Below are 13,236 nucleotides of genomic sequence, written 5' to 3'. Positions count from 1 at the left end.
GGGCGAGAGGCAAAGTAGCCGTCGGAGGGGTCTCTCGTCGGTGGTCAAGGGGCGAGTATCTAGTGAACTTGCTCGTATCGAAGGTCGTCGTTGGAGCACGTTCAGGATCACGCTTTTCGAGTCCAACGGAGACGTGTTCAGCATCCATGCAGTTGACGCCGAGGAATATCGGGGCGCCGTTCTCGAACTTGAAGGTGCGGACTTTGATGTTGCAGCAGACGGGCGTGTCGTAGCCGTTCCCGAGTTGCGAGGTTGTGCATCTGTCTTTCAGTTCCCCGTGGCTGGAGCCTGCAGAATGTTGTTAGCCGTGATATCGATAGAAACAATTTGAGGCCCTTGAGCTTACTTGGATTGGGAATGACATAGCGACTCTGTTGACAATCCTTGACAGCTCCATTGGACTGCAGGTCATTTGAGCAGCACAAGGCGTTGCCGAGAGTCTTCGGACAAGTGAATTTGAGGTCGGCAGAAGGAGCCTGTCGTCGGAGCTGGTAAGGCGTTGCGGTTGCAACGGATAGAGGTAGCGTAACGGAGGAGATTAAGAATAACGAAACGATTAGATGCCACATGGCTTCTGTAAGATTTCCTGACGAGGAGCTTTCGCGAAGAAAATAAAGTGAGTGTAGTGGCGAGCGTGCCAAAAGAGAGTGACTAGGTGAGTAAAGATAAAAAAGAAACCGATCCGATTGATGAGATGGTATTGGCTGTGATGCTGATGCTGAAAGAGAGTACTTGCCTTCGATACTTCGTCCTCTTCATATACCTGCCACATCCACGTCGCGTGTCGCTGTCCAGGAGTGCGCGCCCGAGCAATGCATGGCCGGCCGTTTGCAGTGAAGTGAGGATGGACATTGTCGTGAGGTCCATCGTTGGCAGTTGTCCGCTGGGCCAGGTGGCTGCCGCAGGTACTGAGGAGTCTTCGACAGCTGGTGACCGTGGGTGAGTAAGGGAGGTGAGTGAGACAACCATAACGTACAGCTAAGCCATGGTCTGTGTTCGAGAGGTTGTCGCCTGGCAGTGGTCGGGGAGTGAGAGGAGAGAAGCCGACCCATCAGGGTTGAGCTCCAGCTCGTGCCTGCATCGTCGATGTCATTTTGGAGGTCGAGTCGCGAATGGCGTTCTGGTCTGGTACTGAATTTCGTGATTGGTTCAGATGCTCGTCGTCGATAGGGGGGTTGGTTGAGCTGGGTGTCAGTGGTGGTACTACCGTTCCAAGAATGCCCGTTGACATTCTCTACGATACAACGCCGACATGTGTGAAAGCGCCGACAGTTGTAAATGTGACGTACAATGCTCGACTTTGCAGTCATACCGGCACCGCTGTATTGCTAGCATGAGACATTTAGTAGACAAAAGCGCCTTTAGTTCAAGTCGCACTATACTTGAAAATACCAGAGAGCTTTCTTGTATATAGAGCAACTTTTCAAAGCATGTACCAGGGTATATCCAAACTCATCCAAGTGAAGTCTGCCGTCGCTGAACGCTCATTGCTCGGCATCGAAGCCGCTTCTGCCCTGCATATCGGATGTTTGAGACCGCTGAAGCCGCTGCACCGGCACTACCGGTGACCACGCTCCGTACCATTCTTGAGATGTTGAACAGTCTGTGTCGTGTTGTGTACGTCGGAGTCGAGACCAGGCCAGACCTCATTGCCCGTGAACGCGTCGTCCTAGAGAAGAGCTTCATGTCCTACGGTTGCTTGTTTGGCTTGTCGGGGTCTGCTGGGTAGGGTGGCCTGATGCAGTCTGCGGTCTATCTCTCTGAAACGCAGCCTCAAGCATGTTGTTTCTTGCCAGCAGCTTCTCGTTCTGTGTTTGGAGTGCTACGACCTTGGACTGCAGCTCAGCGATTTTGCCTCGCTGTCTGTCCCTGTAAGCTCGTTGCCTGCAAAAGGTATTAGTGATTGGACTTTTTGGAAGCCGTCTTCCATAACATACGAAGCACGATTCTGCTCTCTCCGTCGAATACGTTTATTCGCACCCGTCCCAGTAGTGTCAACATTGACAGCGGGTTCTTGATCACTCATCGGTGTGCCGATTCGCTGCAGATCGATCAAGTCCTCTGGGTTGTAGAACGGTAATTCGAGAGACGTGTCATGGTATGACGAGTCTGGTGTTGATGGCATGGAATTCTCGGAATGTGGTTCGTAACCGCTTGGGTCGTAGCCCTGGAAAGTCGATCAACCGAGTTCTGCTCGTTTGACATGGCCGGTGACTTACCCATGGCCACAGAGGTTGGAGAGCCTGCTGTTGATAGTCTTGAATATCGTCCACCAGGAGGTTTGGCATCTCTGGATCCCACAGATATGTGCTCGGATGGCTCGTCATGGTGCCGGTAATTGTATGCTGCAAGTTGTGTGACTGGGTAGTCTTCTGTCGATATAGTCGTGATGCTTTGCAACTGTTGAAGCAATACTTAGAGTATGCGTCTTTGAAGTTGAGGCCAGGACGTCAGTGAGATGTTGCAGCCTTATATCTTTCGTGGCCAGGGTCTGGCTCTCTTCTGCGAGTGCGAACTATTGTGAGATCTGGCGACATGTAGTGGCTGTTGCTATGGCTTGCACACATACCAAGCATAGAAAGCACCCAGACGGTCACAGATAACCAGTAAGTACCCAATGCGGATTAGACATGACTCCGTTCTGGCTCATGTCTGTGCAGCGTTGGAACGCGAGGTATCTTCTGCGCTTCCACCAAAGCAAGTCATCTCTGGAAACGAAGCTTTCGTGCTCTCGCCTGCCTATACATACTGCAAGCAGTAGGTGCCCAGCCAAATGTGCTCGTGAGAGCGTCTTGGCAAGGTATGCGAGGCGCTGAAAGATTCGGGACCGCCGGTGATCCGTGCACGTTCAGTAACTGCTTGATGTAGACTAGCGCTGTGTTTTTGGCATCCCTGTGGCTTCGTCTCAAAACCTTGACTGGATATACCGCCCACAGGGCTGAAGTACCGTATTCACAGCAAGGTAAAGCTTTTGAGAGGCACGAGCAGCCTTTCGCGGGGATCCTTCGCAGGCGGCTCCTTTAACAGGTATTCCATTTCGGGCAGTTAGTATGACTTGAGTTGCGTCTGGACGCAGCACATGGCAGCAGGGATCGTGTAGATCTTCTGACGCTTATTGCTCCGTTCAACACGGTCCACGATACTGTCTGGTAGATTGGAATGCAATGATAGGCCCCTTGGAGTCTAATGAGTTCGAATTCATGGCATGCCGGAAAGTAGTCTGCCAATATGGACGACTTGCTGTCTGCTTTCGTTTCCACAGCCGGCTGCATGTTGAGGGTTGCGTGGCATTGTCACTGCCAATGGAGGCCGAGTCCACGAAGGGTGTCCGAAATCGAACACCGCCGTGGCTGCCGTCTGCAGAAAAGCCGTGTAGCTCTAGACGACGTTGTAGTAATGTTCCGACAGCTGACAAAATGTGACTGTTGTAAATCTAGGCGCAATCCCATTGGGCCAAGTGGGAATGTAACCTGACTGTTTCTTCTGAGAGAGCCACAATGTTGCCGTGTGATTGAGGCGCCTGTTTGCTTCTGATATCCAAGCTTTGCGGGGCTTGGGGTCGGGTGAGAGCTCGCCACGTGGGATCCCTTGTGTTGGAGCAATCTGTGCCACTGAGAATCTTGACAACCACTAGCTGCCGCGCATTTCCGGCCAACGAAGAAGCTCCTTGGAGCACGATCTGTGGATGGCCTGATCATACCACTAGATCCGGTGATGCATTCCACGCATGGATGTGATCCTTCTAGACCAAGCTCCACAAGGCCGAGTCGGACAACATGTCAAAAGGTTTTGCTGTACTTCATGATCTTCGGTCGCCTTTGTTGTTGCTCAGCCTTAGAATGAATCGAGATCACGAGATTGTCATCTGACCGCGGCTGTAACTTATACATGAACCGTATGTGCAGGGAAAGCTGTCATATCCGATGGCTCGTCTTGCAGTTCTTCAACTGTAGTTTTATTGACAGCTTCGTACCTAGCATCATATTCACAGCAGTCAGCAAAGTCTTCCAATATGTCAAATCCATCTTAACGCGCAAGAGAATTCACCATTGCAACATGCTCGCGATGAGGAACGCAGCCGAGGCCCAAGTTGTCGCGATAGACGACTGCCATTCGATGTCCTCGTTACCGTACGTAGCAGGACCAAAAGCTGCACAGATTTCGAAACCTATCGAGCCCAGTAGTGCGAAAGAACCAACCCACCAGCCAAGGATGCGAGGTTGCGGTTTAAACCATTTGTCTTGTATCTCAAGCGTGAAAAGTAGGCTCGCAAAGATGAACCCTGCCGAAGCAACCATATCGGGGATCCAGTAGGCAAGATTTTCTTGCCACGGCTCCAGGGTATTCATGATTCCAGGCAAGTCGACTATTCCCACCACCATGTACAATGTCGCGGAAACGAGTTGCACCGAGCATGCCAGCCATCCGATTTCGAATATGCAGTGCTTCTTCAGACTCTTCCATGTTGGCCACCAGCGAAAGCGTGAGTATTCATGAGACCCTGTGTCTTCACTTCCTAGGTCCATAGCACCGCGTCGAGAGATTGAAGCTGTTGTAAATGGTGTAGGTAGGCCAGACTCTGATCCAAACATGGCGCGTCGTTCTCGTCCTCGAATGGGCGTTAAGTGGTCGAAGAAGGCATATAGCTTGGCTTTCACGAGCTGCTTCTCTTCGTCTTCGTGTCCTTGAAGGAACTTCTTCATAGCCGAGCCATGGAATGATCCATCATTGACAGCCTCGAGGTACGCTACAAGCGCCCCGAATTGATACGCAAGAGCTCCAAGGAAGCACGTCAATCCACCTGATAGGTGCCTGGCTTCGTGACCAAATTTGAGGTCAGGGTATGCGATAGGTAGCAAGCAGATGATCCCATTTGCGACGAAGATGGCAGAACCGATAGCGAATAAGACACCCACCAAGTACGCCATGTCGTAGTAGGGAAAGACAGTGAACATTCTCAGGATACCCTTGGCGACTTGGCCACGGCTAGCTGTGAAGCGAGGTCGTTTTAACGGATCTCGTCCGTCATCGCGTGGAACAGCGATAGATGTGCGGCCTTTTCGGTTATCTCTGGAACGCCAGAGATACGCCATGTCCGTGGCCGGGTGCTGTATGCCATCGCTGCCGCTTGTATGTACCCGCAGCCGAACGTTCGTAGGATTGAAGATCGCCGCCGGTCCACTGGCATGGCTAGAGAATTTGGTCTTGATGCTGCTCGCTGCTGTGATAACTCGCTCGACGAAGTCTGACCGGGTGCTCTCGGCAGACGAGCGTGTTGCCTTCGTCTCAATCTTGTCGAGAGAAGTCATCCAGATGGCCGTTCAAGTATCGCGGAACGTATAATGGACTGTATGCGCAAATCAAGCAACTCACGCAAAAAAATCGGACTTTGTAACAGAAGAATACGAATGCGTGTCCATAGTGCTTAGATGAAGACGATAGGAGGGAAGACCACTTACTGTCTGTTGTGAAGAGCCTCCCATGACTGGTGGACATGATACATAGAAACGAGATCCAATGTGAGGCGATAAGAATTGATTACCAGGCATGCTGGAGGTTCTTAGAGGGTGGCTCAATGAGCATCATACTTGACGTTCGGTCCCAGCGATGGGAGAATGTCGATGTTTGATGACGGAAAGCAGCAACGCAAAGTTCACAGGGCAGGAATTCGCTGCACGTGACAACAAGTCTGATTCTGGATTAGCGCAATTTCAATAATTGACGACGACATCGCCAACTCCGAACGCACCATTCACGAGGCATGTCACATCACTTTCCCGCAACAGTTCATTTATGTATGGCTGTAGCTTCTCTACTAATGCTGGACACGAGTATACAGCCTTACGGGGGGATTCACGCCGTCTTCAGATGTGGACAGGCGGGCAACAACAGCATCGGTCACTACACGACGGGAGGAATAACACTCCCTTCAGCCTCCCTCCGTTGTTACTCAAAGACCATTTATACGTGCAGAATCTTGATCTTAACACCGAACACCGACCCCGGCATGAACACAACACGAATACGACACATCAGCTCGAGGGGAAGCTGTATGTCGCACAACCTGCCATAAGCAGTACATAAAAGAGCTACAACGCATACAACTCAGTCACGCATTCCATGAAGCCATCCGTCCATCAGTCTCTGCCCTCTCCTCCTATCTTCAACCCCATACCTTCCCAACATGGCAGACAGAAGTACTACCCTACACTACTCAGACTTCAACGACCCCTCCCTCGACACTTTCATCGCCAAAACCATGCGAGAATTCCCCACCCCAGGCCTCGCCGTCCTCGTCATCCACGGCGACCAGATCAGAGCCAAAGGCTATGGCTACTCCAACCTCCAAACCCGCACCCCAATAACACCGTCAACCCTCTTCTTCACCGGCAGCACAACGAAGTCCTTCACGGCGTCCTTGGCCGCGCACCTTGTCGAATCGCAAGACCATCCTTCCATAACCTGGGAGACACCCCTAGCGGAGATGATCCGGGACGATTTCGTGCTGGACCAAACGACGCCGAGGGGACCGTGGGCGACGGCGACCGTGACGATGGAGGACTGTCTGAGCCATAGGACGGGATTGCCGAGACATGATCTGGCGTGGGTGAATGGGTTTGAGGAGATTGGAGAGGTTGTGAGGAGGTTGAGATATGTAAGATTTCTTATCCGATCTTTTTATTTTCAAGACTTGATTGTTCATTCGGTCTTTGGACGAACGCCTTCTGAATCGTTTTGTGCTTGCTTTTTTAGCTCCCCTTGCACAGGGACATGCGGACGAAATTCGAGTACTCGAATAATCCCTACACGGCCGTCTCTTATGCGATCGAGAAAGTCCTGGATTGTCCGTTCAAAGACTCCTTGAAGCAGCATATTTTCGATCCGCTGGAGATGCACGATACCACGTATGATATCGAAGATGCCAGGAAGGTGGTCAAAGAGCACGAGATCGACCTGGCTACTGGCTATCTCTGGAACTCAGAGACTCACGACTATGAGCAAGTCCCCTGGACCGACATTCCTCCTTCGCGAGGGGCTGGCGGGATCATTTCGAATGTGCTTGATTACGCAAAATGGGTGCGACACTTGATGAAGCCGACCAACCTCAATGCAGCTCTGAGCGAAAACGCCGTCAAAGCGATCCGCACGCCAAAGATGTTGATTGAGCCCGAGAAGCCTTTCACGGGACCACAGGCGTATGGCCTTGGCTTGTTTTCGCGAGTTTATCAGGGCCGTGAAGTGATCGAGCATGCTGGTGCTATTGCTGGATACATGGCTAATATGGTCATGGTCCCTCCAAGTGCTACCGAAATTGAGCGAGGGGAGAAGGATAGCGGTTGGGCGGTGGTGACGATGATAAATGCTTATAGCGTGGCTCAAGATGTGGTCTGCTGGCATCTCCTGGATGAGTTCCTAGGAACGCCGGGGAGCGAACGCTACGATGTCGCCGAAGAAATGCGCAAGAAGCAAGCCAAGGCGCAGGAATCGCTCGAGCCTGACAAAGTCGTGGAGAAGCTGTTTGGAGCATCGGCTCAGGACTCACACCTCGAACCAAGATTGCCGATCGCTGCGTACGAGGGTGTCTACGAACATCCGGGATATCGACAAATCCAGGTCTCCGCAAGACCAATTCGAATTTGGAATTCCAGCGACACGCCAGAGCGCAGCGGAGCAACTGAGCAGGATCGTGGCCAGAATGAGACTCCACTCCTATATCTGGCGCCTCCAGCCTCGGCCAAGGCTTACATATCTCGGGTTGGAACCCTTCATCACGTCAACGGTGAGCATTGGTGGTCGCATCAGACGACCGGGCCCAGCAGCTGGTTCAGCGACAAAGCCCTCAAAGTCCAGTTCGTGATCGGTGCAAATGGCAAGGTCGAACGGATGAGGTACCAGGCCGAGCCAGATATGGCCGACGAGCTGGCCTTCTTCGAAAAGATAGAGTGACCACCAGACAGCAAGTACTTTTGTATCAAGGCTCAGGCTCCTCACGCGGCAACCGCGCCTTCGGCGGCATCGCCAGCTTCTCCTCTACAACCTGCTCAATCTGCTCTTTCAACACCTGCTTCCTCTGCTCATCTTGTTCGAGCTGTCTCCTCACAGCTCGCTCCTGATTCTCACTTGAATCAAACGAGAAGTTCCCCGCTCCACCTCTTCCAAACGTCCTCGTAGGCTCAGGAGGAGGAGGAGCAGCAGTCGCCGTCTTAGACGTATCAACAGCCCCACTCCCCAACGAGTTGATCCCGTCCCCAAGACCTAACCGATCGGTATCATTCATATCTTGAGGGTTGTAGAAATTGCCTGCGCCTCCTCGTCCAACTCGTGCGTATTGCTCGTCTGAAGGTGGATGGGGTTGGCTGTCTGTTTCGGCGGTTTGCTGGTTCGCTTCGAGGTCTTCGGCGATTCGTTTGTTCGCTTCCTCGACGGCTTGGATGTTGCCAGCTCCGCCACGGCCTGCGTATGGCATCTTTGTCGATGATGTCGTCGCTAGAGGATGAGGTTGAGATTGTTGCTTCTGCCGAGGACAGCTCTCGCGGTGGGGAAGGTCTACCGATATCAGGCTTGGCAGAGGAGTTGAGTGGTATACACAGGAGAGTTTGTGTGTCTGACTGATTCTTCTCGATCGTCCCCTCATCTTCTCCTGCCGTGCCCAACATATCGATGGAAGCCATACCACGACTGAACGCCCAGAGCCCATACTTTCGACTCACACCCCGGCTACCAACACCTTCAGAGCATCTGCCTTCAAAAATCTCAAGAACCTTTGACCTTTGCCAATCGCGACGCCTCAAGCCAATACCCGATCCATAAAGCAACAACAATTCCCGAGAACAGAAACCTCTGTTCTCCTCCCTGAGCAAACTCAGGATCCTGCCAGGCGGTCCCAGGATACAGAATCGCACTCATTCCAGCCGTGCAGTAGAAGGAACCGATGAGAGCCGATATGAACAAGTTGTCGAGGGCTTGGGCCTTCGTCGCTGCTGGCCTCAGGAGTAAGTAGATCGAGGTTATGGACAAAAAGAGCCCAAGGGTCATGGTTTGGCCTGAGCAGCAATGTCAGTATTTGTTGCCTGGTAATGCAGGTGTCATTGAGACCACCTACCGTTATGAAACCTCGCGTGAGGAGGCCATCGAGGATTCCTCACATGCGTCTCATTGAAGTCGAAGACGAACGCGCCAATCGAATAGAAAAGGTTGGCCAGAACGATGAGAGCATTTCCAGCTGTGATTTTGGGTGCCATTCTGCGTGTGCAGAGGATGTTGCTCTCTTCTGAATGTCGAACTTCGTACACGCTTATAATACCTCTTGATCCTCTTGCAGCCTGGGATGACGAGAGAAAATATCGCCGAGTCTTTGAAATCTTGACAGGTGAACAGAAGAACTCACCTCAGCCCCGGATGTTCAACACGACCCGAAAGACGCGAGAGGCGAAGTTGTAACAAACCGGCTGTGGTGTAACTTTACCCGGTTGACATGGACATGGAGTCCAATATACCGCTCGCTCGTGCACATCTGACGCCGAGCAAGGACTGTTCTTGATCATGTAGATTGCCACTCCATCGCAGACACAACCCAATGTCGAGAAAGCATCGCAATCCGCCGCCCCAAAAGCTGGGGCCGAAATGTCCCGCAATCACAGTCGACCGACCCCACTGCTGGACCGGTCTGTGCAACGCTGATGATGACCGGCCAGCCTTACCTAACCCTTGAAGCTCTCCAACTCGCTCCAACAACCACCTGACTTCCTTGAACCTGGAATTCTCTCTGACGTCTTCAACAGCAAGAAGTCGTAGCAGAACCGCACTCACACTCACTCCTCCCGTCCTCGCTATACCAAAACTCCGCCGCTGTCCTCAACGCCTAAGCCGAGCTCGTACTTCCCTCCCCGTGTGACCTTCCAACCTCACCTCACGTCTCCCCGCCTAAGACACGGCTGCCTAGGGACGACCCTGCAAGCTCTCACCACGTAGACATCGAATCCGAAGAAACAAGAGCAAAGACACATAGCAGCCGCAGAAAACCACTTTCCCATCTCCCACCACACTCTCAAGGGCCGAGTGAGTTGAGAGCCCATCACCTCACCCTCCAACGATGGGCCTCATCTACAACATCTACCTCGACGCCAAGAAAATCTACGGCTGCAAAAACTGCAAAACCCACCTCGCCGACCACGATGAAATCATTAGTAGAGTACGTTCCCTACCACCCTCTCCCTCTCTCTCCCCCAAATCCCCCTCAACTAACCCCCCATCCCTCTTCTTACAGAACTTCCGCGGCCAACACGGCAAAGCCTACCTCTTCAACAGCGTCGTCAACATCCAACAAGGCGAAGCCGGCGAACGCAACATGACCACCGGCCGCCACATCGTCCGCGACATCTGCTGTCGCCAGTGCAAAGAGATTGTCGGGTGGAAGTACGACCGCGCCTTCGAGAGCACCGAGAAGTATAAAGAGGGGAAATACATCTTGGAGCAGGAGTTGTTGTGTCAGGTGAATTGAGAGTGGGTGGTTGTTGTGATGCATTATGACGGGATTAGGCACGGCATGGAGTTACAGGACGGTTTTTGGGATTACGAATGATGGGTTGGGAGGCAGCATGGTTGGGAGGCGGCATGGCGTTATTGAACTGGACGACACTAGGCTGGTACTTTGGACAGTCAACACAACACTGGTCACTGGAGAACAACAACCTTCAAAAGACATGAATGCAAACATCATGTGAAACTGCACGTCAATCTCCATTTCCAGCGTCTGCGGCTGTAGTACATAACGAAATTGGTATAAGCGCTATGCAAAAATTGCAACGTTCAAATCTGCTAGCTTGGAGGAGAAAAAGTCCGTAGCAAACACAGCCATGCAAGCCCGCCACCTTTTTCGATTCTTGGTATGAAGAGATGCGACGCTTCAGCAGCAGCAGCAAAATCCACATGAGTGCATTAAGTTTAGTCGCATAAACTTTCGTGGGTGGTCGTCGTCGTCGGGGGTGGGAAAAACTTTCGATGATGGCAGGACGTGTTGGAGAGAAGCCATCAGTGGAGGGAATGGTGGATGCGGGAGCGTGTGCATTAGGCGTTCGAGAGGGGTCGTCATCGAAGCATAATAGTCGTCATGGTCGTAAGGCATGAAGAAAACATGATCATGTCGTGTCCAAACGCTGTAGTGTTGACGTATGGAAGTCGCTTGCCAGTTTCATGGATGAAGTTGTTGGGATGTCGGCCGTCAATGACCCAGGAGGTGCGCGGGGATGGGCTGGCCAGGGGAGGGACAGCCATGAGCAGGAATAGGAATCCGGATGTCTGCGAGAGTGGCGGCATTCTATGCCGTGGCCTCTGGGATTTGGCTGCGACGCATCTTCTCGGCTTCGAGATTCTCGTAGAGCAGGTAGAGCGCCTTCTCGTTTGCAGCGGGGCCGCCGGTGATGGTGAACATGCGCTCGCCACTATCATCGTGTGGAGCCTTGGCAATTGAGATGCGAGCACCTGAGCTCTTGCGGATCTCGCTGATCTTGCTGCCTCCACGGCCAATGATGCAGCCAACCATGTCGGCCGGGATGCTGATGTTCTGCGTCTGGATATCCTCTCCATCCTCTGGTGGCGGTCCGTCGCCAGGGCCATTGCGTCGAGGTGAGTACGAGGCAGGGGCACCGCCAGTGAAGTCTGCACCATTGCCTGTGCGGTTGTAGCTTCTTGGTGCGCCATAGCCAGGACCGGCACCACCACCGACTCCATTGAGCGGCGCTCCACCTCCCTGGACTCGCACCGCAGGACTGTAGAGTACCGTACCGTATCCGCGCTGTTCGTCGTCGACAAGGCACTTACCAATGTCCCAGATGGCCTTCTGAACACCTTCTGGCGTGCCTTGTACTTCCACTATGCGCTCAGTGGATTGAGGCAGCATCTCCTTTTGCGCAATCATTCGCACACCAGACGCATCTTGTATTTGCTTGATCTTGAGACCCTGTCTGCCGATGATCGTTCCCATCTGGTTGTGCGAAATGAGGAGGCGGATTGCTGTAGCGAGTTAGCTGGGGCAATGTGTGTAGGTGGAGTAGAATTTCGTACGGTGGGTGCCAGGCGTGCCTACGACTCCTCCCATGCCCATCTGCGGTGCGCCCTTGACCAAGCTGTCTGCCACCAAGCCATACGCGTCGGATATGCCGCTCAATGGGCCAGTGACGGTCAAGACGCGGTCGTGGACGCCGGGAACGACCTTACTGACGCCAGCACGGATGCCAGTCTTGTCTCTGAGGTCTGCAACATTCTGGCCGGCCTTGCCAATGATGACACCAGCCTCCTTGGAAGTGACAATGGCACGCAGGGTGAGCTGTGCTTGGGCGTACTCCTCTTCTGTGCGCGGGTGGTCGTCAGTGTTGAGAGCGCCTATCTTATCGGCGAGGTTGTCAATGCCAGAGTCGACGGCAGGCGAGGCGTCTTCTGCGGACATGGTGAGGTCGGCGAGGGGAGTGGGAAATTGGCAGGAAGAATTGGGTGGTGCAGGCCGTGGGATATGGCCGGGCTAAGGTGCGGAAGGTTTTGGTAGCTGGGAGAGTCGGGAGAGCTTTAGTGGTGATTAGCACAAAATCGAAGCTGTTGAGAAAGTGGGGTCAAACGCACCACGGCGGTGGAAATGGCGGAGAGGGCGAGAGGGGACGAGGCGGGCGTGCTGGAGAGAGGACGGGTGCGCGGCGGTGGTGGGGTCTGCTCTCAGTTGGTGTGTATTGTCATCTGAGGAGAGGTGTTGTTTGGTGGTTGAGAGGGGAGGACGTCGAGAAACGAGAGTGGCAGGAAGGCGGATTGTGGCCAAGCTCAAGCTCGAAGCAGGCGTGCGCTGCATTGGCAGCAGCGGCGGCGGCGGCGGCGACAGCCAGCAGCAACAAACAAACACCAAGCTCTGCTCGACGACGGCCCTTGCTGTGCGGACGATTGTTGATCGCCTCTCCACAGTCCTCCACCTGCGCCTGCAGCACCACCCTTCTGACTGGTGCGTCGTCCTTTTCACGTGCAGACCGCCGTGCTCGTCGCCAGAGAGAGCAGAGCTTTTCACTCACCGCCCTCGCATCGTCTGCCAGCGGCCTGTGTCCGCCGAACTTTCACGGCACTTGCTGTCTCCTCCTCGTATATACCACATGGTCTGCATCTCGACGCCGGGCATGTGGCTGGCAGTGGCAGAGGCAGAGTCGGCAGTCTCCTGCAAGACGTATGTAGGTACTGCCAAACTTCCGACCCTCGCATTGC

At 53.4% G+C, this 13,236-nt stretch overlaps 7 protein-coding genes across 7 annotated transcripts; 2 read left to right on the top strand and 5 right to left on the bottom strand.

The window, feature by feature from the left end:
- Positions 1–1,484: 1,484 nt before the first annotated feature.
- Positions 1,485–2,327, bottom strand: M409DRAFT_58421 (uncharacterized protein; the record flags this gene model as incomplete). Its single annotated transcript, XM_033813908.1, has 4 exons — positions 1,485–1,603; positions 1,694–1,884; positions 1,938–2,167; positions 2,220–2,327. 4 exons carry the CDS (start codon positions 2,325–2,327, stop codon positions 1,485–1,487), a joined length of 648 nt encoding a protein of 215 aa, XP_033663209.1.
- Positions 2,328–4,043: 1,716 nt separating this feature from the next.
- On the bottom strand, positions 4,044–5,309 carry M409DRAFT_27323 (uncharacterized protein; the record flags this gene model as incomplete). Its single annotated transcript, XM_033808527.1, has 1 exon — positions 4,044–5,309. The coding sequence occupies one exon, from the start codon at positions 5,307–5,309 to the stop codon at positions 4,044–4,046; it is 1,266 nt and encodes a 421-aa protein (XP_033663208.1).
- Positions 5,310–6,184: 875 nt separating this feature from the next.
- Positions 6,185–7,947, top strand: M409DRAFT_27322 (uncharacterized protein; the record flags this gene model as incomplete). Its single annotated transcript, XM_033808526.1, has 2 exons — positions 6,185–6,655; positions 6,754–7,947. The coding sequence occupies 2 exons, from the start codon at positions 6,185–6,187 to the stop codon at positions 7,945–7,947; spliced, it is 1,665 nt and encodes a 554-aa protein (XP_033663207.1).
- Positions 7,948–7,972: 25 nt separating this feature from the next.
- Positions 7,973–8,467, bottom strand: M409DRAFT_27321 (uncharacterized protein; the record flags this gene model as incomplete). The annotated part of the gene is made up of 1 exon (XM_033808525.1): positions 7,973–8,467. One exon carries the CDS (start codon positions 8,465–8,467, stop codon positions 7,973–7,975), a length of 495 nt encoding a protein of 164 aa, XP_033663206.1.
- Positions 8,468–8,754: 287 nt separating this feature from the next.
- On the bottom strand, positions 8,755–9,242 carry M409DRAFT_58418 (uncharacterized protein; the record flags this gene model as incomplete). The annotated part of the gene is made up of 2 exons (XM_033813907.1): positions 8,755–9,044; positions 9,104–9,242. 2 exons carry the CDS (start codon positions 9,240–9,242, stop codon positions 8,755–8,757), a joined length of 429 nt encoding a protein of 142 aa, XP_033663205.1.
- An 851-nt stretch (positions 9,243–10,093) lies between these two features.
- M409DRAFT_27319 (uncharacterized protein) lies at positions 10,094–10,501 on the top strand (the record flags this gene model as incomplete). The annotated part of the gene is made up of 2 exons (XM_033808524.1): positions 10,094–10,192; positions 10,268–10,501. The coding sequence occupies 2 exons, from the start codon at positions 10,094–10,096 to the stop codon at positions 10,499–10,501; spliced, it is 333 nt and encodes a 110-aa protein (XP_033663204.1).
- Positions 10,502–11,317: 816 nt separating this feature from the next.
- On the bottom strand, positions 11,318–12,445 carry M409DRAFT_58416 (uncharacterized protein; the record flags this gene model as incomplete). The annotated part of the gene is made up of 2 exons (XM_033813906.1): positions 11,318–12,012; positions 12,064–12,445. 2 exons carry the CDS (start codon positions 12,443–12,445, stop codon positions 11,318–11,320), a joined length of 1,077 nt encoding a protein of 358 aa, XP_033663203.1.
- Positions 12,446–13,236: the final 791 nt, after the last annotated feature.

The sequence above is a fragment of the Zasmidium cellare genome (genome assembly GCF_010093935.1).
Source record: "Zasmidium cellare ATCC 36951 unplaced genomic scaffold M409scaffold_36, whole genome shotgun sequence".
NCBI lineage: Eukaryota > Fungi > Ascomycota > Dothideomycetes > Mycosphaerellales > Mycosphaerellaceae > Zasmidium > Zasmidium cellare.
Note: the sequence above shows the minus strand (reverse complement) of the source record. Positions and strands in the feature narration are given on the sequence as shown.